General features: G+C 52.4%; 3 protein-coding genes across 4 annotated transcripts in view; 1 reads left to right on the plus strand and 2 right to left on the minus strand.

The window, feature by feature from the left end:
• Positions 1–7572, plus strand: part of ANKRD13A (ankyrin repeat domain 13A) — a 14649-nt gene extending 7077 nt beyond the window's left edge. For both annotated transcript variants that reach the window (XM_035565791.2, XM_035565790.2), the window contains exons 8-15: positions 853–934; positions 1678–1736; positions 2299–2435; positions 2843–3000; positions 3481–3591; positions 4310–4461; positions 4712–4776; positions 5589–7572. In XM_035565791.2, the coding sequence (XP_035421684.1) occupies positions 853–934; positions 1678–1736; positions 2299–2435; positions 2843–3000; positions 3481–3591; positions 4310–4461; positions 4712–4776; positions 5589–5787 (963 nt within the window). In that variant the 3' untranslated portion in view covers positions 5788–7572. The remainder of the gene's footprint in view (positions 1–852; positions 935–1677; positions 1737–2298; positions 2436–2842; positions 3001–3480; positions 3592–4309; positions 4462–4711; positions 4777–5588) is intronic.
• A 1281-nt stretch (positions 7573–8853) lies between these two features.
• On the minus strand, positions 8854–10538 carry C17H12orf76 (chromosome 17 C12orf76 homolog). Its single transcript, XM_050714295.1, has 2 exons — positions 10290–10538; positions 8854–10158 (listed from the first exon to the last, which is right to left on the minus strand). The coding sequence occupies exons 1-2, from the start codon at positions 10390–10392 to the stop codon at positions 10073–10075; spliced, it is 189 nt and encodes a 62-aa protein (XP_050570252.1). The 5' UTR covers positions 10393–10538; the 3' UTR covers positions 8854–10072.
• An 895-nt stretch (positions 10539–11433) lies between these two features.
• Positions 11434–17555, minus strand: LOC118257576 (sodium-dependent serotonin transporter-like). Its single transcript, XM_035565704.1, has 13 exons — positions 17360–17555; positions 15749–15883; positions 15421–15640; positions 15030–15168; positions 14688–14822; positions 14048–14151; positions 13732–13859; positions 13377–13489; positions 13147–13278; positions 12916–13015; positions 12610–12710; positions 11723–11890; positions 11434–11514 (listed from the first exon to the last, which is right to left on the minus strand). The coding sequence occupies exons 1-13, from the start codon at positions 17553–17555 to the stop codon at positions 11434–11436; spliced, it is 1752 nt and encodes a 583-aa protein (XP_035421597.1).
• Between the last annotated feature and the right edge of the window lie 3321 nt (positions 17556–20876).

Genomic DNA, 20876 nt, shown 5'->3' on the forward strand with positions numbered 1-20876 from the left:
TGGCTTCACAGCCTTGCAGTTCTAAGAACTTAGGTATCACAAAATTTAACTTCCTCAAGTCTGCGTTTACTCCAGATTTTGGAATTTGTGCAATTAAAAATAACTTTTTAAATTTCATTTAACAGAAAAATAAATGCAGAATAGTTTTGTACACTTGTGCAAGGGGTTTTCTCACAAGGCTGTGGGACTATTTGGTGCGATGCTGGGGTTCACCAGTGCTCCTGCAGAATTAAACCATGGCTGAATTTCATTTGGAAGGTCTTGCGAGTGACCTCTGTTTAGAAACAGCATTATCTGGCTTTCCTCCCTTGTTCTCTCTTAAGATCTATATCCAGGTGGGGATCCTCTTCAGCAAGCTTGGAAGTGCCCATCAAGTTTTGAATTTGGGTGGGTTAGTTATCTACAAAAGCATATTTAAAACGTGTCAAGCTGCTTTCCAAGAATATGGCTGGAAGGCTGAATTCTGCTCCCATCGAAGCCAATGACCAAGCTCCTTTGCTCTTTTCTCTTGGCATAGGATGCTTGCGAGATTAATGCTGTCTGGAGATGCTAAGCTGTATTATTTGTGGGGTTTCATGTGTTATCAGCTTGCCCAGCAGGTGGCTGCGTAGTTTCAGCCTTAGCACTGGTCTGTCAAGCAAATAGTATGTGGGATTTCCATTATGCCAAAGGGGTCAGAAAAATCGAAGTGCAGCACTCCCTGTTGATCACCAGTATGTTAGAGATCTTTGTAAGGAGCAGCTCCACGTCACTTTATTCTGCCTTCCTTTAGGTTCGTGTTCATGGTGTTTCTAGAAAAACTTTGCTTTTTAACCTGTGGTGATTTTTGTCCTCATGCTTTTATTTTTAAAGGTGTACATTGCAAACAACATGAATGTGGTCACAAAAATCAGGACAGAACATTTAACGGAAGAGGAAAAGAAAAGATATAAAGGTAGTTTTTCTACAGGATGACTGGAATTAAGTGCAACATCTTGGCTCTCTGATATCTTCTCTGCGTGACCGCAGAAGAAGTGGGCAGATAAAAAGTGAAATACTTTTCTTTCTGACCTTGCCTGCTTTAGTTTCACGTGCTCTTTGTCTGAGGTAGCTTGTTATTTGACTCCCAGCCTACAAATGACCAAATATTTATCCTAGTTGTATTTAGAGGGAAGAGCCCTTCAAAACTATTGAAAGTTTATTGAAAGCATAAAAAAGCTGCACTTTCCCATGCAATTTTGTGCTCTGGAATGTGTTCATGCCTTTACTTCGTTTTGGCCATGATTACAAGGTTCACATGAGCTTTGATTTCTTGGTCTTTCTTCGTTTCTGGTCCTGTGATTCTTTCTGGTACTTAAACTGGAGTAAGAATGAGTAGCTGGTAACCTTGTATGGAAACACTGCCCTTCATTGGCCTGTGTTGGCCAGGAGGGGAGGCACTGTGAGCAATGAAGCTGTTTGTTCAAGACAGAAACCACTGAAAATTCTTGCCTCTGTTCTGTGTCTTGTATCCATCTTACTTTGTCACCTTTAGGTCCTGGGTTTGCCTGATAAAGCTTGCAGGGAACTTGGGCTCTCTCCTGACTGTCTTTGGCTTACTTCACTTTGGGTTAGAAGCCTTGCTTGTTAGCCTGGTGTGTACTTGAAGGCTACTGCTATTTAATAATAATAGAAAACTCCTCCTTCTGTTTTCTGAAGCTGACAGGAACCCTCTGGAATCGTTTCTGGGTACAGTGGAGCATGAGTATGGTGCTCAGGTGAGTGTCTTTGACCTTGTAACAGGGCACTATAGCGCTGCGATGTGTACCAATAAGAGTTGTGTGTGCAGGGAATCCCTCTTCCTGTTTCCTTAGTTCAGCAGCAGTTTTGATAATGAGGTTTGAATGTTCCCTGAAGAGTCTTTTGTTTGTTTGCCAAATGTTCCTGTACAAGTAGCTGGTACTTCCTTCTGAACACTCCCTTGAAAACGATGTAGGATCTGTTAGCGAAGTAAGAGCTGGGGTTTGATGGGGTATTTAAAACACCCCATCGAAGTTTAGTCTTTAGCGAAGGATTTGGAGTCAAGAAATGCTGAAGTTTGTATGTGCTTTGATTTCTAGCTTTAAAGTATTTGTGTAGGTTTTTCCTGTCTAAAATGACTTGAGATTTTTAACCTCAGTAGAAAACAGTTTAAACGTGTGCTTGTATTTCTGGCTAATGTCCCCGGTGACTAAAACAGAGAATGAGCTACTTCACAAGAGGTAACTTACAAGTTTCCTGTACTAGCCGTTGCCTGTTAATTCTGTACTACTTTGGTCTTTTTTCTGTCTTTCCTTCCAGAGTACAGTCAAGACAACAGAGTATGCCGCAAGTAACAACCCTACTGCTATTACTCTGGAGGAATACTTGGACCCAAACTTTGATTTGAAAGGTAGAGATATAGGAAGACCGAAAGAAGTCACCATTCGAACACAGAAGTGAGAAGTGAAATTTTAACTTTTTCCGATTTCCTTTTTCCCAGTCATTTGATCTCTGGAAACTGTATTTTACAAGTATCCAGTACAGTTTTATCCCCGTTGCAAAATTAATCATAAGAGAGATCTTGAAGTATTCAGCCATGGTCTAATTCTTCTTCCATTAAGCAGAAGAAAGCATTCAGGCTAGCGCTGCAACTTTTAAAAAAAAAAATCCATCCCTTACGTATCGCGAGGTGTCAGTAAGCTCCTGTGCCTTGCCTTTAGCCTGACCAGGAGTGTGGTTTGGTTTCTCCAAGCAGTAACTGTTCTTACTCTTTATATGAAGGAGGTGAAAATGCTGTGTATTTTGCTTTTGCAGTTTCCAAAACTGTCAACTCAGGATGCTTTCACACAACTTACTCTTTCAGATTTAAAGCAACCTTATGGATGAGTGAAGAGTTTCCCTTGTCCCTTATGGAACAAGTCACTCCGATCATTGACCTGATGGCCAGAACTAGTGCTCATTTTGCCAGGCTTAAGGATTTCATCACTCTGGAATTTCCACCAGGATTCCCTGTCAAAATTGGTAATGTGTAGCAATTTTTCTTCTAGCATCTTCATTTCCATTCTTTCTGTGGGTTTTGCAATATATATTTACAAAAACAATTTTATTTTTTTCTAGTCGTCTTGAATGTATCTAGAACCAAAAACATATATCCATGTTATCTTCTGTGTCTGGGATCATTGAATCCAAATTATACCCAGTACAGACGTATAATTTTAAAGATGGTATCATTCCAGTACAAATGAGCTGTTGCTAACCCTTTCCTCTTGGCTTGAATGTCTTTGATTTGGTATTTTTACAATAATCTGAGATACAGAGGCAGAGTGAGAATGACTAAGGGCAACTTCTTGGTGAGGTGAGTTGCACTTTGCTTTGTCATCGTGTCATGCGGTTTGTGGAATATATTCCATAAACCTGTAAGGGTTTGATGTGGCTGCAGGTGTGAAAGTGAATGTCAGAATTCTCTTTTTGATAGAAATCTTGTACTTTTTTTTTAAATAGAAATTCCCTTATTTCATGTGCTGAATGCCCGAATTACTTTTGAAAACGTCAATGGCTGCAGGACAGCTGAGAAAACATCACAGATGGCTGGAGGTGCACAGTGTGATTCAGGTAAGGAGTGGAAATGTGCACTGATCACATCTTCTTACACTTCTGTCAGTGGAGTGCACAGAAGAGAGATGGTTTAACTGCAGAGAACCAAACACAGGTGAGAGGAAGCTGCGGTGTACAGCAGCTGATCCCAACTGCGTGATACTGATCGTATCATTCCACTCTGCCCCCTTCAAAACCTGCCTGACTAAACTGAGCTGTTGCAAGCTTTCCCAAGTTTTTTGAGGTCTAAATTCTGGTGCATTAGAGTGGTGCTGCCAGCATGAAAGCTATTGTTATGCGAAGTAGAATACAAACTTGTTGTGACAGCTCAGTCTTTGAGAAGAACGTGGATTACACTTGAGTAGGGTGCTTGTGACTGCATGCATCAAGTGATGCTCTGTCCTAGGAGCTTTTACAGACCCATTCATTGGGAATAACCTCAGAGAAGTCAGAGCCACTGCAGTGTTTATCTCTTGCAGTATTTATCTTCTGCACCCTTTTTCTTCCCGTATGGTTTTGTCAGAGTTCAGCCACCTTCGGTAAGAAAGGTCGTATCGTGTCTTAGTGTTGTGCTCGTTTGCCACTTAAGTCTTCCAAAGCGTCTGCGTATATGTAGCCAAGGGGTTTATCTGATTTTTTTGGAGCTTAGCATGTATAAGCAACCATCAGATTTTTTTGACTAACAACTTTCAGAAACATACGTGCTGTGTTTCTAAACTATATTTGGCTTCTGTAGGTGCTAATTTCGAGGTTGACCAGTCAGTGTTTGAGATCCCCAAATCTTACCATGTCCAAGATGATGGTAGGAACATTCACGTGCAGGATGAAGATAACGAGATCATGCAGTTTGCTATTCAGCAGAGTTTGTTGGAATCCAGTGGAAATAAAGTAAGTATGCTGTAAGCTGCTCAGTGCGGATTTGACAGGTTTCACAATGCAGCAATAGCTGCATCTCTGAACTAAACCAATGTGTGGAAAACGTTGTGTAGGACGGATTTTTCCAAGAACCTCAGAGGAGTCAAAAATACAGAAATGCATTTCAATGAAGAAATAAGAGTGATGTAAAGCTTTCCTTTCAGTGATTTCCACTACTAATCTGTTAACTCCTGTGGAATTGTCCCTCTTTTTCCATTTCTAGGAAGTGGGGATGCATTCCAATGGAGCAGTTGCATATCCACAGGACTTCAATATACAGTATCAGAGGTAACTAATTGTTTTTTTCACATCAAAAATGCTGTGGTGGAGCAAAAATACTTCTAACAGTAGTATGAGGCAATTCTGCACTTCTAATTTTTTTCCCCTGGAGACAGGTAACAGATGTTCAGAATTCAAGGTCTCTTTTCCTGTGCTGCTTCTAATTTTTACTTTTTCAAGACGCGAGAACTCTGAACTGGGCTTCCCTAGTTTATATTCCGTGTCCCTTTAGCTCAGCTCCAGGACTGGCCTGCACACACAACTGATTCTTCACCCACCAAATAAACACATCCCTTCTGCTCTGCTCTTAAAACTGAAACTGGTCTCTCTGGCTCAAATTTTTGTATATTAAATACTGCCTCTTCAAGGTGGCTCTTCTTATTTTCAAAATCATTATGTAATCTTTTAAAACTTGGTAACCTATATTTAGTGGACCCTTGGGAATTTGCTACAGTATCCGTGGGGTCTTCCCCCAGCTAAGTGTGAAGAAATCTTTGTGTGGTGAAGAACTGCAACCTCCTGGCTCTTTTGTGTATGGAAATTGTTACCTTTAAACTGTGAGGGAATACTTTTAGAAGCCTGTTGAAAATTGTTAGTATGTATGAAAGATTCTGAGGAACCTTCAAAGAGCAGGTTTTACATTGGGAACTCAGTGTCTGTTAGAACAACTGCTCTCTTATCCTGAGAGCTGCTTTCTGCCCTTTAAGAGAGCAATTGGGGTTTGCAGTTTGAATACAGTTGCTCGGAGGATCATTGCAGGAGGAAACATGAAATAAGCTCTCTCTCTCTCTTGCTACTTGAAGTTCTTTTTCTTTCCTCAGGGCACTGCAGGAGAGCTATCTAACAAGCACAGGTAATCCATGCTGCAGCACCCCTAGTGAACCAAACAGTTTTGAAAAAGACTTGCAGCTTGCCATGGAGCTGTCTGTCCGAGAGCAGGAAGAACGGGAGAAGCAACGCCGTGAAGAGGAAGATGCAGAGCTTCAGCAAGTTTTACGGCTTTCTCTCGTGGAAAAGTAACTCCTTAGTGATCTCCTGAAATAAGGATGACCAAATTTGTGTAAAACTGAAAGCTTTCAGAGCTCTCAGTCTGAAGACCACTCCTCGATTGCTTAAGTAAAGATTTCACCTGCCGCCTTAGTTATCATCATCATCAGCTACAACAGCTGTTCTTTATTATTATTCTTATTTTTGAGGGAGTTTCAGAACATGGGCATCCGCGTTTGGCTGCCCAACTGTGCAGCCTTAGCTATGAAGTAAGTTTTTACCTACGCATATTTATTGAAGAGCAGGTGGAAACTTTGCTTAGCATCAGGATTTAAGATTGCAGTAAAGTTTGAAAACCTGATTTATGGGGAGTTCAAGAGGGAAACTTCATTACTTACCAAAGAAATACTCATCTGCTTAGTCACTTCTGAATAATTCAAAGCCATTGTCTCTTCCTTCCACTTGTTATGTGGAGGAGTATCTATATGCATTTTCACACACGTACACCTACAGTAGCTTCTCATGCTGACGGTATACCATGCTGACAGATATTTTTCTGTTAGTTTTGTTTATATGTGATTTTTTTTCTTCTCTAGTTACCGAGATTTTTATCATGTGCTCCTGCTTAAGAGGAATAATTTTATACTTGAACAGCTAATCCAAGCTCAAGGTTAAACCAGTGCTTTCTGGAAATAGGACAAAACAAGTAGCCAGTAAAATTTTAGATCCTAAAATGGGACCATCTGCCTAGTAAAGTAGCAGTTTCTGCAGTGATTCAAAACCAGCTAGCTCCCATAGTCAGAGGGCAGCAAGAAAATAAGTGATAGATCCAGGTGCTTCTTGAGATCACTCCGTGTGTGTGCATGCGCATGTGTGCGTGCCTGTATATGGGTGCTAACTTCAAATAGGAGAAACTTCAGGTGAAATTTTAATGTATACTTATTGGAAGATGAGTTTTAATTTTGTCATCTGAAAGGGAAATGTGTGTTGCTTTTTAAAATCCAAATGCTTATCCTTCATGTGAATACATATATTTTTTTATGAGTCTTTTTATTGATTTTAGAACAAGCCAGCATGACTCCGCTCATTGAAATGGTATTTTAACAATTCCAAAATACATTTTAACCAGCTTTCCTCAGGTCTTTACACGTAGGGTATATTCATAGCTATTTTATCTGCACTTCTGTCAGTGTTTACAGTACTTACACTGTGACTCTCGAGTGCACTCCACAAGTACACAATGTATGTACGTCCACAGGAAAGCCTTATAGTAGTTACATGTGAGCAATACTCCTCAGTTCTGGCTGGCAGAAGGGTGAAAAACCTATGGTACATAGGGTCTGATCTTGCTACCTAATCCTGCACTTACTCCTTGAGCAAAACAGGGCAGTTCTGTGTGACCAACGATTAACTAGTTTAAAATCACTCTAAAATAGACTTGATCTTAACTAGGGAGATGGTTGGTAACTTAGAACTCCATTTTAAACCAATAATCCATTGTTTTATGTAGCGGGCAATTAAAATTCAGTGTACACTAGAACTGGTATATCTGCACCATATTTGTTTAATGATACAGCTTGCAACCATAAATAGCTTATTTGGTGTCTGCAGGAATGCTGAATGCGACTGTCTTGCACAGGGGCAGTGGTCTGTGTTGGAACCGCGTCTTTACAAAGAGGATTACTGTGACTTTCTCAATTGCAGAAGAGGGAAAAAGCCTTGCCTTGAGCTCTTGACAAAGTCACGAGGTAGAAGGTGAAATTATGTTTGTTTTTTTTCCTTCAGCGGAAATAAAGAGTGCTGTTGCCTTTGTAAGAGCATCTGTCTGATGTTGCTTTTTTTTCTATGAAGTATTTCAAAGGTTACAAGGAAAAATAATATTTCAAGCTGATTTCCTTTGTTCTGTATGTCGTAAACTGAAGACCGAGCTGTTTCAGTTCAGGTTTTGTTACATTCCTTCTTCTCTGGCTGGCATTTAAAAAAAAAATAATTCTGTGACATTTCCATCTTGCCTTCTAAAACAGAAGGTTCCTCTTTCTTAGTATAGGTGCTGTTTTTCTTAACCCCTGCCTCACATCTTACAGCATGGGTAAAAATCACCCCTGAGCCTCTGTGCAGTATCTTTACGTTACTTTCTTCCAGGGCATACAATGCTACACTACACACGCTAGTATTTTTTTCTACCATGGTAGCTAGACCCTGTTTTAACAATTATCCTTATCTGCCTTTTTATTATGTTTATGTACTTTAGAGATGACACTATCAAAAATAGTTTTGATTTAGCTTAAAACAGACACACAGTCCCTGGAATGTTTCTGATGTTTTCAGCCAGCCTTTGAGTCTCCCTATTCTCAAAACAGGGATCAATAAAATACTTTAAGTAAATGAAAGGCAGTGTGGTTCACAATTACTACTCACAAAAAAGTACATACAGGAACTAGAGACAGGAAAAGATCAGCAGAGGATTACATAGCATATTTAATAATAATGTTGAGACTGCCACACAACAACCCCCTCTGCCAACTTCCTTTTTCCAAGGACACTCAGACTTTTTAGGAAAGCAGAAACTTGGTTACAAATAGCTGTAGTTTTGTTCTGAACCTATAACGAGCTTTTACATACCATCATTTAAAGGTCTTTAAACTGATACTTTCCACGGTGTCTGTGCTGTTTGTCTGGAAGTAAAACATTTTTGTGCTTTTGGACTGTCGTTTCAAGTAGCGAGGTTATTTTACACTAATTCATGATGCGCTTAATTTGGCGATCCTTCTAACAGCTTTGGCTGGGTTTTGATTCTAGATAATATCTTTGTAGCTGCAGTAGATGCTGCTAACAGGTAAGGTTCAGTTAGCTGCACTACGGCTGCAGGACTAGCTTTCACTTTCAATTCACTTTATCAGTTCCTCACCACCGAGCATCCACAAGACAGGGGCTTCACACAGCTCCTAGAATCACACTGCTGTTCCCTTACAGTTCTTACCCCTCTATTAACTGCAAGTTCAGCAGATGGTAGGAAGGGGGATTGCCTCAGCCTTTCATCCAGCTACAGCAGAGTTAATAACAAGCAGGACATCTGTGAATAAATAAAGGAGTCCTGGATTGTTTACTTAGCTTTTTATTTGTACAGAGAGACATAGCAGGGAGCGAAGAATGAATGCAAACAGGAACACTGCTCTAGGGAACGCGGAGCTGTAGCTACGAGCTACACCATTCTCCTCCACCCGTGAACAGCACATGACTATAGACAAAGCTCTACAACAACTGAAGGACTGAGGGGAAAAACAACAGTGATATAGGATTCTGCAACCATGAAAGCAAAAGATCAGAAAGAAATATTACAGTTAGCTTGCTCCCTCACTCGTGTTTCACTTGGATTAGAAACGAGATCTGTCCTAGGCTGGCCTCATTTAGTAACGTAACAGCAGCAGTAAAGAAAATCCCCGCTTCCAAGAGGAGCCAGTGTCCTTTGAGACTAACAGCAGAAAACATCAGATGCAGCACAAGGTTTTAGAGAGTTGGTCAACACATTTGCTCTGGAAGTAAAGTTTTAAAATACTGAAATAAATTACTAGCCCAAACCCCCTATGTTAAATATCAAAGTAATACTTCATAAGCAAAATCCAGTTACTACTCACAGCAGTGCAAAACAAAATAGCAGCATCCATATGCAAGTGTGATTTCAGTGTAAACACTTGAATTTGTTGCCAGAAATGCATAGAACGGATCTGTGCAGCCTAAGCACGAAGCGCTTCCAGAGAGCTGGAGCCCAGCAGCCTCGTGCTCCGGCTCCGCTTGCTGCGGACACCGGGGGTTCCCCGACCGCCAGCCAACACCCACCCAGGAGTGCATCTCCCACGGGGGGCGAGGGCTGGGGAGCCACGGGTTCACCCAGGCTGCTGCAGAGCTGCCGGTGGCTAGGACAGGCCTGGTGCGATCATCCAGGCCAGCCTCTGCTCGTGTCTCAGTGCTGCTGCCCAGAGGTGAGCTCGCTCCTGACCCACGCAGCCACCGGCGCTCGCTGGGCTTTGGTCCTCGAGCCTTCTGGAAGGCAGCACCGAGGCGCTTCCAGTGCGGCCTTCGAGCAAGGAGCCGAGTTCACACCAGACAAAAAAAACCTGATGCAGTGTGAGCTGATGGCCGGGCGGCGATGCCAAGCGGTGCCCTCCTGGGCAGCGATCGCAGCGGGCACGGGGCTCCCATCCCTCGCCGGACACCATCTGGAGACGCGGGCGCTCCACCACCGGTTCCACTGGTTGTGCCGAAGCCAAGGGCGTGAATCCCGGAGCCAGGTGGGGCCGCGCACACGACGCCGGGGCCGCTACCGCCTGCGGACGGGCTTGTAGACGCAGACGGCCACGAGGACGATGGTGAGCAGCAGCGCGCTGAGGATGCTGCCCAGCAGCACTGCGAGGGAGGCGACAGGTTACGCTCCGAGCCCCCCGCCCCGCTCGCTCCGATTTTCCCCTTTATCGCCTTATTTCCTCTCCGCCCTTTAATTCGGTTCTGTCTTCGCCACCCTCCCGCCCGCTCCTTACCCAGGTTCTGCTTCTGCAGCACGGCGTACGGCCGGCTGCGCTCCGCCGGGGCCAGGGCCGCCAGCACGGCCAGCGCCCAGCCCCGCAGCGCCGACAGCGGCATCCTGAGACCCCCGCCCGGCCCGGCACGGCCCGGCCCGGCACGGCCCGGCCCGGCTCGGCACGGACCCGAACGGAACGGAACGGAACGGAACGGCCCGGAACGGCCCCGCCTTTGTGCGCCCGCCGGGCCCGGCCCGGCTCCGCCTCTTCCTGCCGGGGGGGGACCGGAGCGGGGCGGGGTAGGGCCGTGCCCCAGCCCCGTGACCCCCCCCCCCCGGTCCTGTGCCCCCCTCCCAGTTCTGTGCCCCCCAGGTCCCGTTCCCCCGTTTGTCCCCAGCCCCATGCGGCCCAGCCCCGTGTGCTCTGGTCCTGTGCCCCCCGGTCCCGTGCTCCCCCAGCCCCGTTTGTCCCCAGCCCCCTGTGCCCCCCCCCCCCCACCCTTGTGCCCCCATCTCTTGGCTGCACGCCGCCGGGGGTCGCAGTCCCTGGGGGCGCCTTCTCCCTGCCCGGGCCGGACACGGGCCCCAGAAGCCTCCAAAGGGAGCCCAGAGCAGTGGGGGCCAAGACCCAGGGGCTGGTGGCCAGGGCAGAGCCAGGCGGCACCACCGGTACCGCTCCTGTTAAACCACGACGTGTGGTGGGGTCCTTGGGGTGCTGCAGGGAGCCAGGGGTCCCAGCGAGGGGTCTGACCAAGGGGTCCAAGCAAGGGGTCTGACCGAGGGGTCTGACCAGGAGCGGGTGCGTGGTCAGCCATGACCAGCGATGTGCTACAGGGAGCCGTGGTTCACCTCCAAAATGGAGGTTGGGGAAGGAATGGACCCCACAGACCCCAAAACCACTCAGCCTCGCTCACAGCCGGGGCTTTCTTTTCTCTTTGGAAGGGGACAGACACATCGGGCAGCAGCGGAGCGCCCGCCACGCCGCGCTGGCTCCGGAGGCTCCCTGGCACCACGATGCTCGCAGGTGACACAGCAAGGACAGGCACGGGGCCGGTTTGCTGTGAGGACGGCGATGGCAGCTTCTCTTCTGTCTGCCCGATCGCTTTGTTGCATGGAACTGAAGCCGAAGAGCAGCCTCTGCGCCCCCTGGTTGTGCCGCCGGGCTACGGGACCGGTGACATGCGCACCGCCTTGGCCTGGGCGTCTCGTGCTGTCTTCTCCGGCCGAACGCAGATGGCGAGGCGCTGCAGGGTGGAAGAGGGCAGAGAGAAAAGGGAACAGGTTTCCTTCCCGCAGCAGGACCTCCTGCCCTGCTCAGCGGGAGCTGGTGCTCTCCATTTGTGCCCCCCACCTGCCCCCATGGCCCCAGGCTGGGGTGTCCCACAAATGGGTGGAGGGATGACACCTGGGGACAGTGTCTTGGCTCCAGGGCCACGCTGATGTAGCTCTGACCTGCTTGAGAGACCCCGGCGTCCAGACCAGCTTGTACACCATGTAGACGGGGATGCAGACGAAGGAGGATGCCCCTACGAGGTGCCCCACCGAGGTGCTCCACACCGGGTACTGGTAGCCGAAGAGCACCAGGGGAGGCTGCTCCAGCAGGGAGCTGACGACGATGAACTGCAACAGCCGAAGAGAGCCCGTTTGGGAGCGATGCCTGGGGCTGGAGCAGGGCTGGAGCAGGGCTGGACGTCCCACAGCACCCAAGCAGCCCTGGCAGCTCCCCAACCCCAGCACAAGCACTGGGGCTGAGCGCCCTCCGTCCAACAAACCCTGCTGGGACAGCACCCATCAGGGGCTGCGCGTCCCCATGCTGAAATGGAGCCATTTGCTGTCTGCTCCGACTGCAATAGTTTTCTCTTAATAACCTAGGCAAAGCACTTAGAGCCATAATTAATCCCTGCAAAGCCTCTCCTCCTGCAGATCTGGCGAGATCAGACCCCTCTGTGCCTCGCTGGCGGCAGCCTTTGAAGCGCGGGGGCTGGCATTTCAAAGGGGACCGATCCAGCCGGGTGCTGCGGTGCTGTCAGCGTGGCCGTGCCCAGGTGGGACGCTGCGGACCGGGCTGGTAGTGGTTGCCTTTTTCAAACGGGGCTGCATTTAGTGCCCGTGTGAGCACCCCAGCTGCTGGCTCCGAGCTTTGCCCAGGAGCACAGCAGCAGAAGGGGCTGGAAAATGTACCTTTAGCTCATTTTTTTTTAGCTGAACCCACTGCGGGCAGCCTGATGTCTCACCCGTGGTGCCATGGCTGGAGCAGCAGCTCGGGGAGAGCATCTCCCTCGCTGGGCACCCGAGGGGAGGTGGCAGCTCAGCATCGCGCTCAGGCCGCGGGTACTCACCGCCAGCAAGGCCGGGCTGATGGCGGCCCAGCACACCTTCCAGAACAGCCCCGGGGCGAAGCCCAGCATGGCTTTCACGTCGTGGGAGAACCTCTGGATGCCTGCCGGAGGACGGAGCCATCTCTGCGTGAGGCGGCTGCAGCGAGGGGGCCCAGAGCCCGGCACGGTGCTCAGCCCCATCACAGCCTCGCCAGGAGCCGCACGCCTGCCCCCAAGCCCCCTGGCATCCACTCGCGTGTGTAAGGTGAAGCACCCGTGCGGTGCCTGCGGGTTTCCAGGTGCTTTGTAGCAGAGGCAGGCTCTCACCATAAAACCAGGACACGGCTATCGTTTCCAGCAGCACCACCGCCAGGATCGAGCAGCCCGCGCCGAACTCCTCCAGCAGCTTCACCACGTAGGCGCCGCCCTGCAGCAACACCGGGGGTGGCGGCTCGCCTGAAATGGGCAGCGGTGGGCACGTCCCCGCGCTCGGTTACAGGGACAAATCTGGCTGAGCAAAAAACAAACGGCCCCCAGCCTGCCCCGAGCCGTACTCACGTAGGTGAGGGTGCTCAGGGAGCCCAGGAAGCAGACTGTGATGAGGCCGAGGACAAAGAGCTCCCTGCGCTTGGCCAGGACCTGGGGGTACTCGTCCATCACGGCCGTGATCACTGCCTCCAGGCCCCCAAACTGCCCAGGAAACGCTGGGGTGAGGCGGGGGAACGAGACACAGCAAATCTGCTCCCCCTGTCCCCCCTGGTGCTGCCGCGCATCGTGGAGGCGCCTACCGTGCTGTCCAGCCCCAGCGTTATCATCATCAGGAAGAAGATGATGGCGAAGAAGGTGGAGCCCACCATGTTGGCGATGGCTTCGGGGTAGGTGATGAAAAGCAGGCTGGGACCTAGGAGGGGAGGCGGGTTTGCTTTGCCTTTCCCCCGGCTGCTCTGGCACAGCCGTGGGTGCCGGTAGCGGTGGGAACGGACGTGGGGGGGATGCTCCAAAGCACCTCGCTGCCCTCCACGCCCAGCCCCAGTACCCCAGCACCCCCCAGGTGCTCAGGGACCCCCAGCCCCGGCGGGCACATGGAGCCCTGGGCACTGTAGGGCAGAGCAGGACAGGGCACTGGAGCTGGAGGAGGCAAACCTTTGTCTCTGGCTACGTCCTCCACCTCCACGTCCCTCATCTCGGCCATGTAGCCCAGCACGGTGAAGATGACGAAGCCTGAGAGGAAGCTGGTGAGGCAGTTCACCATGCTGGTGACGAGCGCGTCCCTGGAAGGCAGAAAGCAGGGAGACGTCCTGTGGCAGGACCCTCCTGCAGCGCCGCCGGGCCCGTGTCCCGGCCACGCACACCCAAACTGTTGGTGAAACGGGCAGAAATGCTCCGGCGGGGCCCGGGGCTCTGCTGCGCCGTGCTGGCGAGCCCCACGCCCGTGCCTCATCCCGCAGCGGGTGCTCACCGGTAGCAGTTGTTGTGGAAGTGGTTGTAACTGGCCAGAGCCAGAAGGACACCGAATCCTGGGCCCAAGGAGAAGAAAATCTGCGCAGCAGCATCGACCCAGACCTGGCAGGAGAACCAACAGGAGGGCTGGAGGCCAGGCAGGGGCCCCACAGCCCCACGGCACACCCACCCCACAGCGCAGGGACGTGTCCATGCTGCCAAGCCTCTCTCGTGCCCGTGGCTCCTTCCCCTGCCCCGTCCCTTGGGGTGCCCAGGTCGGAGGCAGCAAGGTTTCCCCTGGGACCCATGCAGCAGCAGGATGAGGCAATGGCACCGGTGGTTCCCCAGCCCCCAAGGGGGGATGAAGCCAGGGGAGCCCCCAAGCTCCTGTGCCCAGTCCAGGCAGCTTCAGCGCCGACAGCACAGCCCTGATTATCTTTAATGAGACTTTTCAAGCGCTGCCTGGTAATTACCCACAGGAAGCCTATTGTCGAGCCGGGGCGAGAACACGGGCACGAACAAACGGCGGGGGCAATGAGATGGGTGATTCAATCAGAGATTTACATTTCCAAGAGCCTGTCCAGGGCACCTCACCCCTGTGAGAGCAGCGGGCAGGAGGTGGGGGGGTGTCTGTGTGCATCGCGTCCCCCCGCACTCACCGCCGTGCTCAGGAGCTTGCCCCAGTCCGGGCGCAGGTAGAAGAGCACCCCTCTCCAGGCGCCGGGCAGGGTGGCCCCGCGGACCAGCAGGACGAGGAGGACGAGGTAGGGCAGCGTGGCCGTCACCCACACCACCTGCAGCGGAGGCGGCCGTCAGCCCACCAGCGCCCGCACCGCTTGCACCGGGCACTGCCCCGAAGGCCATGCCCCGAATTTAGGCAGCCGGCTGAGCTGCCGGGCACGCGCTGTGCTCCATCCCTGCTGCGTGGCCCCACCACGGAGGGGATGCTGCTGGCCCCAGGGAGCCCAGGGCTGGGCAGCGCCGGCGCGGAGCCCTCTCACCTTGCCGGAGGTTTTCACCCCTTTCCACAGGCTGAAGTAGACGATGGTGAAGATGAGGAAGAGGCAGAGGAGCAGCTGCCAGCGGATCCCCCCCACATCGTACAGACCGCCGGACTTCTGGATCTCCAGGACCTTCCTCCTGTGGCCAGGCAGGGTCTCAGGCGCCGCTGGCTCTGCATGTGGGCGCGCTGGCAGCGGGCTGGCAGCCCCACAGCCCCCTCTGCCCCGGAGCAGGGGTCGTGAGCACCCCAAGAGCATCCCCGCGCGATGGCCACTGGTGGTTGCACACCTGGTCCTGGGCACCCTGCTCCAGGACCCCACGCAGCAGAGCCGAGTGCCTCCACGGGGATGTGCCCCAGCTCAAACCCATTATCTGCACATGGGCACTTACGTATAAAACTCCTCGGCGGGGGACCTGGAGAAGTTGGTCCAAGTCACGTTGCTCCTTCCGAAGTAGTTGGTGCAGTTGGGGGTGTTCCAGGGGTTGTCGCAGCTCGCCCAGGGCAGGGTGCCCGAGAAGGACGAGTAGAAGTAATAGAGAGCCCAGGCGATGATGGTGTTGTAGTAGAAGGAGACGTAGAGGCCAATGATGCAGATGGCAAAGCCGATGCCTGGGGAGAGAAGGGGACAGGCTCCCGCTGCCTGGGCTGGCCGAGCAGCTCCCTGTGCCCAGGGCAGACCCGGGCTGGCCCCACACTTTCTGCGTGACCACCTCTCACCTTTGAAGATGGGGCAGATGCGCTTCCAGATGGGGATGGCGCCTGTCCTGTGGAACTGCCCCAGGGCCAGCTCCATGTAGAAGAGCGGCACCCCTCCGAAAACAGCCATCAGCGTGTAGGGGATGAGGAAGGCGCCTGTGGGGCGAGGAGCAGAGCGGGGTGACCACCACGGCCCCGTGCCAGCCGGCGAGTGTGCGCGGGGACACGTCACGGGGGATCCTGGATGTGTGGTTCGGACACGTGCCTCTCGGAGGCTCTGCAAACCCCTCGGGACGCCCCACAGAGAGCGGCTCGTGGGTGGGAGCGGGGACGCTCAGGTCGCCCCGTGGTGCTGCGGGCAGCACGAGCCAGCAGGGTGCAAGGGATGGGGCACCACGCACCTCTCGGGTCTCAAAGAGTTTTGGAGAAATCCTGCTGAATATGCATTGTCACCCTGAGATACGAGTAATTAATGCTGTGATCTGCATTATTCATACCAACGCCATCTATACCGGGGCTGCGCCTGCACCCAGTGGACTTTTAGGGGCTGGAGCTGAGCTCGTCAGGAGAGCCCAGCCGGGATTAGTTAATTGAACCCCCACGGCTGCTCTCTCCGTATGCTGGGGGGACACGGGGCTGTGGTACCTCCGCAGCTGGAGCCCCGACCTCCAGGAGCGCCGGCCTCCTCTGGGCGTGCTGCTTGATCCTCACCTTGCTGCGTGCTTAGGGAAGGCATCTCGCCAGCCACATCATCGACAAGTGGCTGAAGTTTGCCTCCAGCCCCAGAGGAGCAAATCCCAAATAACTGTGCTTCCACGGGGGCGCCTGCCATCCACGCTGTAGCCTTGAGTGTGGTACTAATTATCTCCTCCTAGTTTTCCCAGGCACCAGAGGATGCTACCCGAGTGCAGACTTTGGCAACGAAATCCACTGTGCTTTGGCAAATAGCACAAAATTTTCATTCCTCATTTATAATTTCTATGCAAGGGGAAATTATTGTCATTCCAGTCTGCTTAAAGCAGACTTATCGTATTTCCAGTCTGTTTAAACCAATTTGTTTAGTTGTCACTTACTCAATGTTTTTCCTGCATGGAGCTTTTGCACCTAAACTTTCCGGGCTGTGTGCTTGCAAACGCAGGGCTCACCCCAGGGTCCAGCACAGCTCGGGCCGGGGATGTCAGCAGGATTATTTTAAAACGCCAGCCACCGGAAGGGTTGCTTGCACCAGATCACACGATCGGATCAGCAAGTGCATGAACCTCCCACCCCAAATTTACAGCTTCACCAGTTTGGACCAGGTCGCTTTGCTCTCGCTGCCCCTGGTGCTGCGAAGTGCCCGGTGCCTGCGGCCGTCCCGCAGCAGGGAGCCGACACCGCTGATCCCACCGGGAAGGGCACGAATGACACCGGGAGAGGGGTGAATGGAAGAGGGCTTTTAAGGGAAAAAGACGCAGAGCAGAAAGGAGACAGATGCGAGGAGAAGTTGGGTCGGTCTCTGCGCTGCCCTCTCCAAAGAGGAGCAGCTAGAGACCAACAAAGACAAGAAACAGCGAGTTTTCAGCATCCGAAAGAGGACAGACAGATTTCTTTTCCCCCAAAAGCAGATGTAAGCAGCCCTAGCAGCATCCTTACCCCCTCCGTTCTGGTAGCAGATGTAAGGGAACCGCCACACGTTGCCCAGATCGACGGCAAATCCAACGACCGAGAGGAGGAAATCCATTTTTTTGCTCCACTTGTCCCGGGGGTGCACGGGGGGCGCGGGGCTGGCCCCAGGACCCCCGTCCTGCCCGGGGGGGCTGGCAGGTGCCGGACAGGGCTGCTCCCCCATGCTGCCGCCCCGGCGAGCCCTGCAGGACTCGGGCTGAGCAACTTGGGGAAGGGAAGGATTTTTCCGTGGCTGATGACAGATCCGAGGAGGGGAGGGTCAGGCTGCCTGTGCGTCCCCACCTCCAGCTGGAAACCCACGGCACCGAGAGCGCCGGGAGAGAAACCTGTCCTTTGATCAGAGGCAGGCGGGCTGGAGGGAGCGCATCCCCCTGTGGGGCTGCGGTGTGGGGACCGACCCCACCGCACCCATCCCCATCCCCTCTGCTCCCAAGCTCTGCACCCAGGGGAGTGCACTTGGCCGTGTGGCAGATTCAGCGACACGGTGTCGGTGTTTGCACACAGACGTGGTGTTAAGCCGGACGTGGTGGCTTGGTTCCGCGCCCTTTCCTCCCGATGACTAGTTATTTCTTTGTCCTCGGTGTATTCTGTGATTATTGCGGCTCTGCGAACGGTGACACCGGCCCGCACAGGGATGCAGTTCGTGCTCACAGGGGCAGGTGCGGGGCACGAGTTCCCGCAGGCCAGAGGTGTCTCTGTGCTGCTGGGGTCAGCGCGGGGCGCTCAGAGCCGCCGCTTCCAGCCGTCCCCATCGCTCCGGGGATGTGCCACGTCTTCGTGTGGCACCGGGGTGCGGGCGGCCGCAATCAAACCACCTGAAAGTGAAATAACTTCTGCAGCTCAGGTACTATCAGGGAGGGGACGGCGGGGTACCAAAAGCTGTCGCTTTCTTCTGGTTTACAGCTAAATAGCAAATTTTATCACAAATGGAACTCGTCCGTGTGCGCTTACAGCCCGGCACCCTGCCCTGGCCGCAGCGCGGGGCCGGTGCACAGGGACCCTTACACGGGGCTCTGGGTGCTGCCAGGGCCCCCGCGCTCCAGCACCGGCTTTTCCAGGCACCCCTCATCTGTAATTAAAAGAAACTACAAAAGAGATCAAAACGGGAAACGTGGCTCCTAGGGGCACGGTAGCGGGTTGCTGTGACGACGTGACGCCAGCCGCCCGCCGCAGGAGACCTCTGGACACTGTTAATGCTGCGGGCGCATGCACGGGGACCCGCTAGAAATGTCCAGTGTAAAAAAAAAACTTTTTTCTTTCTGTTTTCTTCTGTTTTGACAAGTCTGGCCCTGGCTGCTCTGGCTGTCGGACCGGAGCAGCTCGGGGTGCTCATCCCGGTGCTCCCGGAGGCTTTTCCTTGGCAGGTTCGATGGCCAGGCTGCGGTGGCACAGCTCTGCCAGGGCACACCACCCCTCAGCTCACCTGAGCATGAGGGAAGGGGAGGTTTTCTCTCCTAGCCAGCCACCCCCTTGCCCCCCGGAGGACAGCTGAGCCGTGGTGCCCCCTGTAGTGGGTTATTGATCCGCCGCTGCTGCCAGGGGTTTGGCTGGAGATGGCAGGCTGGTCCCCCACGCTGGTGGGATGGAGCGGAGGTTTTGGGGAGGTTTCGGGGTGCTGAGCCTCCCCTCCAGGAGCCCACGAGCACGTGGCGCTGCGAGGCTCTGTCGGAGGCTCCCGTGTCTGAGGCTCAGCACGCAGGTGGGGGTCAGTTAATCCCCTGGGGGTTTATACAGGATTTGTGTCACTCCTCGCCTTTGGCAAAGCTGCGAATTTCAACAGCAGTCCTTATAATGCGGGTGTGGAAATTAAATCCATCAGAAATTAAAGCCAGGACTGTGCATTACTGGCAGGGTACTGCAGGTGGCTGGCAGAGCAGCTTTTGTGCCTTCCCTAGGGATGAAGGTGAGAAATCCCCTTTGCTGTCTGAGCAGTGCGCTGGGGAAGCACGGTTTAATCCCACTGGGTTGAGGGCAATCTTCAGGGCATAAGTGACAGCAGAGAGACAGCTGCTGCCATAGCAACTGAATAATTAAAAAATTAATAATTAAAAAAAAAAAAAAGCTTTTTTTTCTGCAGCTGACCCTTCTGTTCTCCAGGCAGTTTCAACACAAGGCCTCAGCTTCGCGCAGCACAAACCAGCATCAGTTTCCTAACATTCCTGTGCCTCTGGCAGCCCCCATCCCTGCCAGATCCCCCCTGCTCCCGGCCCAACGAACCATGAATGCGCCCAGCACCCCCCTCCCAGCTCCCCTGCTCCCCGCCTGCCCCCGGGGGCACCCCATCGCCCACCCGTGCGGCCGCGACCCACCGATGCGGCTGCCTCCCCTCCGGCGGCGTCGGGGCCAGGCTGCTGCTGTCAAGTCAATGAGGAGCGAGCTTTGAGAGCTCAATTGCCTTCGGAGGCTGCAAGCTGGAAAAGCCACGGCACGTGTTCGGGGCTGCTGGAGACGGGAGCAGGGCAGAGGGAGAGGTGTCTTTAGAGGGGGGGTCCATGGAACTGCTGGGTGTCCCCACTGCGCAACCCACGGTGCCGCTGCGCAGACGGGTTCTCCCCAGAGCTTTCTTCACCCTGGTCACAATTTTCGGGTCCCAGCATCAGTGGGTGTCCCACACCAGATGGGGGCTTCCGCCTAAAACGCTGTTATTTCGCCCATTGTAGCCAAACCTCTTTGGCCATCATCCGACACCTAATTAGAGGCATTTCAACAGAGGAGGCTACGGGGAGCACGTGGCGGCTGAAACAACGCACAGCCGGCTCCTTTCCTGCCCTGCTGGAGCCGAGCTTGCGCTTCGGTCCATGGAGAGCGGGGGGCAGCTGGGGGGACCCCAAGTTTCGCTTCGCGCTGCTCGGGTCTCCTGGGCCAGCCCCACGGTGCCTGAACTCTGCAGCATCACGCTCAGAGGCACCCTGCGCACTCCCCAGTGCGCTCACTGCCATGTTTTCTTGTTTTCTTTACACAAAGCACAAATCGCTTTACATTTAAAATGTACGGATTAAATTTAGTTCAAATCAGATTTAACTTTGGATTTCCATCGAGTCGGATGATGTTTCTAAACAGTGTGATTATCTGATTAGCAGGTTGCTTTTATCCTACCTGCTCATCCGTGCAATGAAATGCAGAGAAGTGAATTGTGGTCTTAAAACAACTCTCCTGTTTGAGCCGCAGAGGCAGCAGTGGGAAGTTTAATTTAATTAGCATGATACTCAGAGATGTAACTTAATCACATTAAGCATACATCAATGTGCTCTCATTTAAGCTCTCCAGACTTCAGAAAACAGGGGCCACTCGCATCCCACCCATCTTTAATCCAGTGAGAAGCAGAATTTTCCAGGGAAAAGAAACCAATGAAACTTACAGAGATCTGGTCTGTGTGCTTGTTTTGGTGGATTTCTCCCCAAAGGAGGTAATAAAGCAATAATAACTGCCACCCCCCTGCATAGCACTGTTGTTTTGGGGGAGGAAGAACCCAGGCAAAAAGAAC

This window comes from Cygnus atratus, chromosome 17 (genome assembly GCF_013377495.2).
Source record: "Cygnus atratus isolate AKBS03 ecotype Queensland, Australia chromosome 17, CAtr_DNAZoo_HiC_assembly, whole genome shotgun sequence".
NCBI classification, from domain to species: domain Eukaryota; kingdom Metazoa; phylum Chordata; class Aves; order Anseriformes; family Anatidae; genus Cygnus; species Cygnus atratus.

Excerpts from the sequence above, each read along its gene's own strand:
- C17H12orf76 (XM_050714295.1), bottom strand. The coding sequence starts at position 10,392 with ATGCCGCTGTCGGCGCTGCGGGGCTGGGCGCTGGCCGTGCTGGCGGCC. Across the intron at positions 10,159-10,289 it reads GCTGCAGAAGCAGAACCTGG|TGCTGCTGGGCAGCATCCTC; the intron begins GTAAGGAGCGGG and ends CCTCCCTCGCAG.
- LOC118257576 (XM_035565704.1), bottom strand. The coding sequence starts at position 17,555 with ATGGGGGAGCAGCCCTGTCCGGCACCTGCCAGCCCCCCCGGGCAGGAC. Across the intron at positions 15,169-15,420 it reads CCCGCCGAGGAGTTTTATAC|GAGGAAGGTCCTGGAGATCC; the intron begins GTAAGTGCCCAT and ends GCCTGGCCACAG. Across the intron at positions 13,279-13,376 it reads CGCTGGGGCTGGACAGCACG|TTTGGGGGCCTGGAGGCAGT; the intron begins GTAGGCGCCTCC and ends TTTCCTGGGCAG.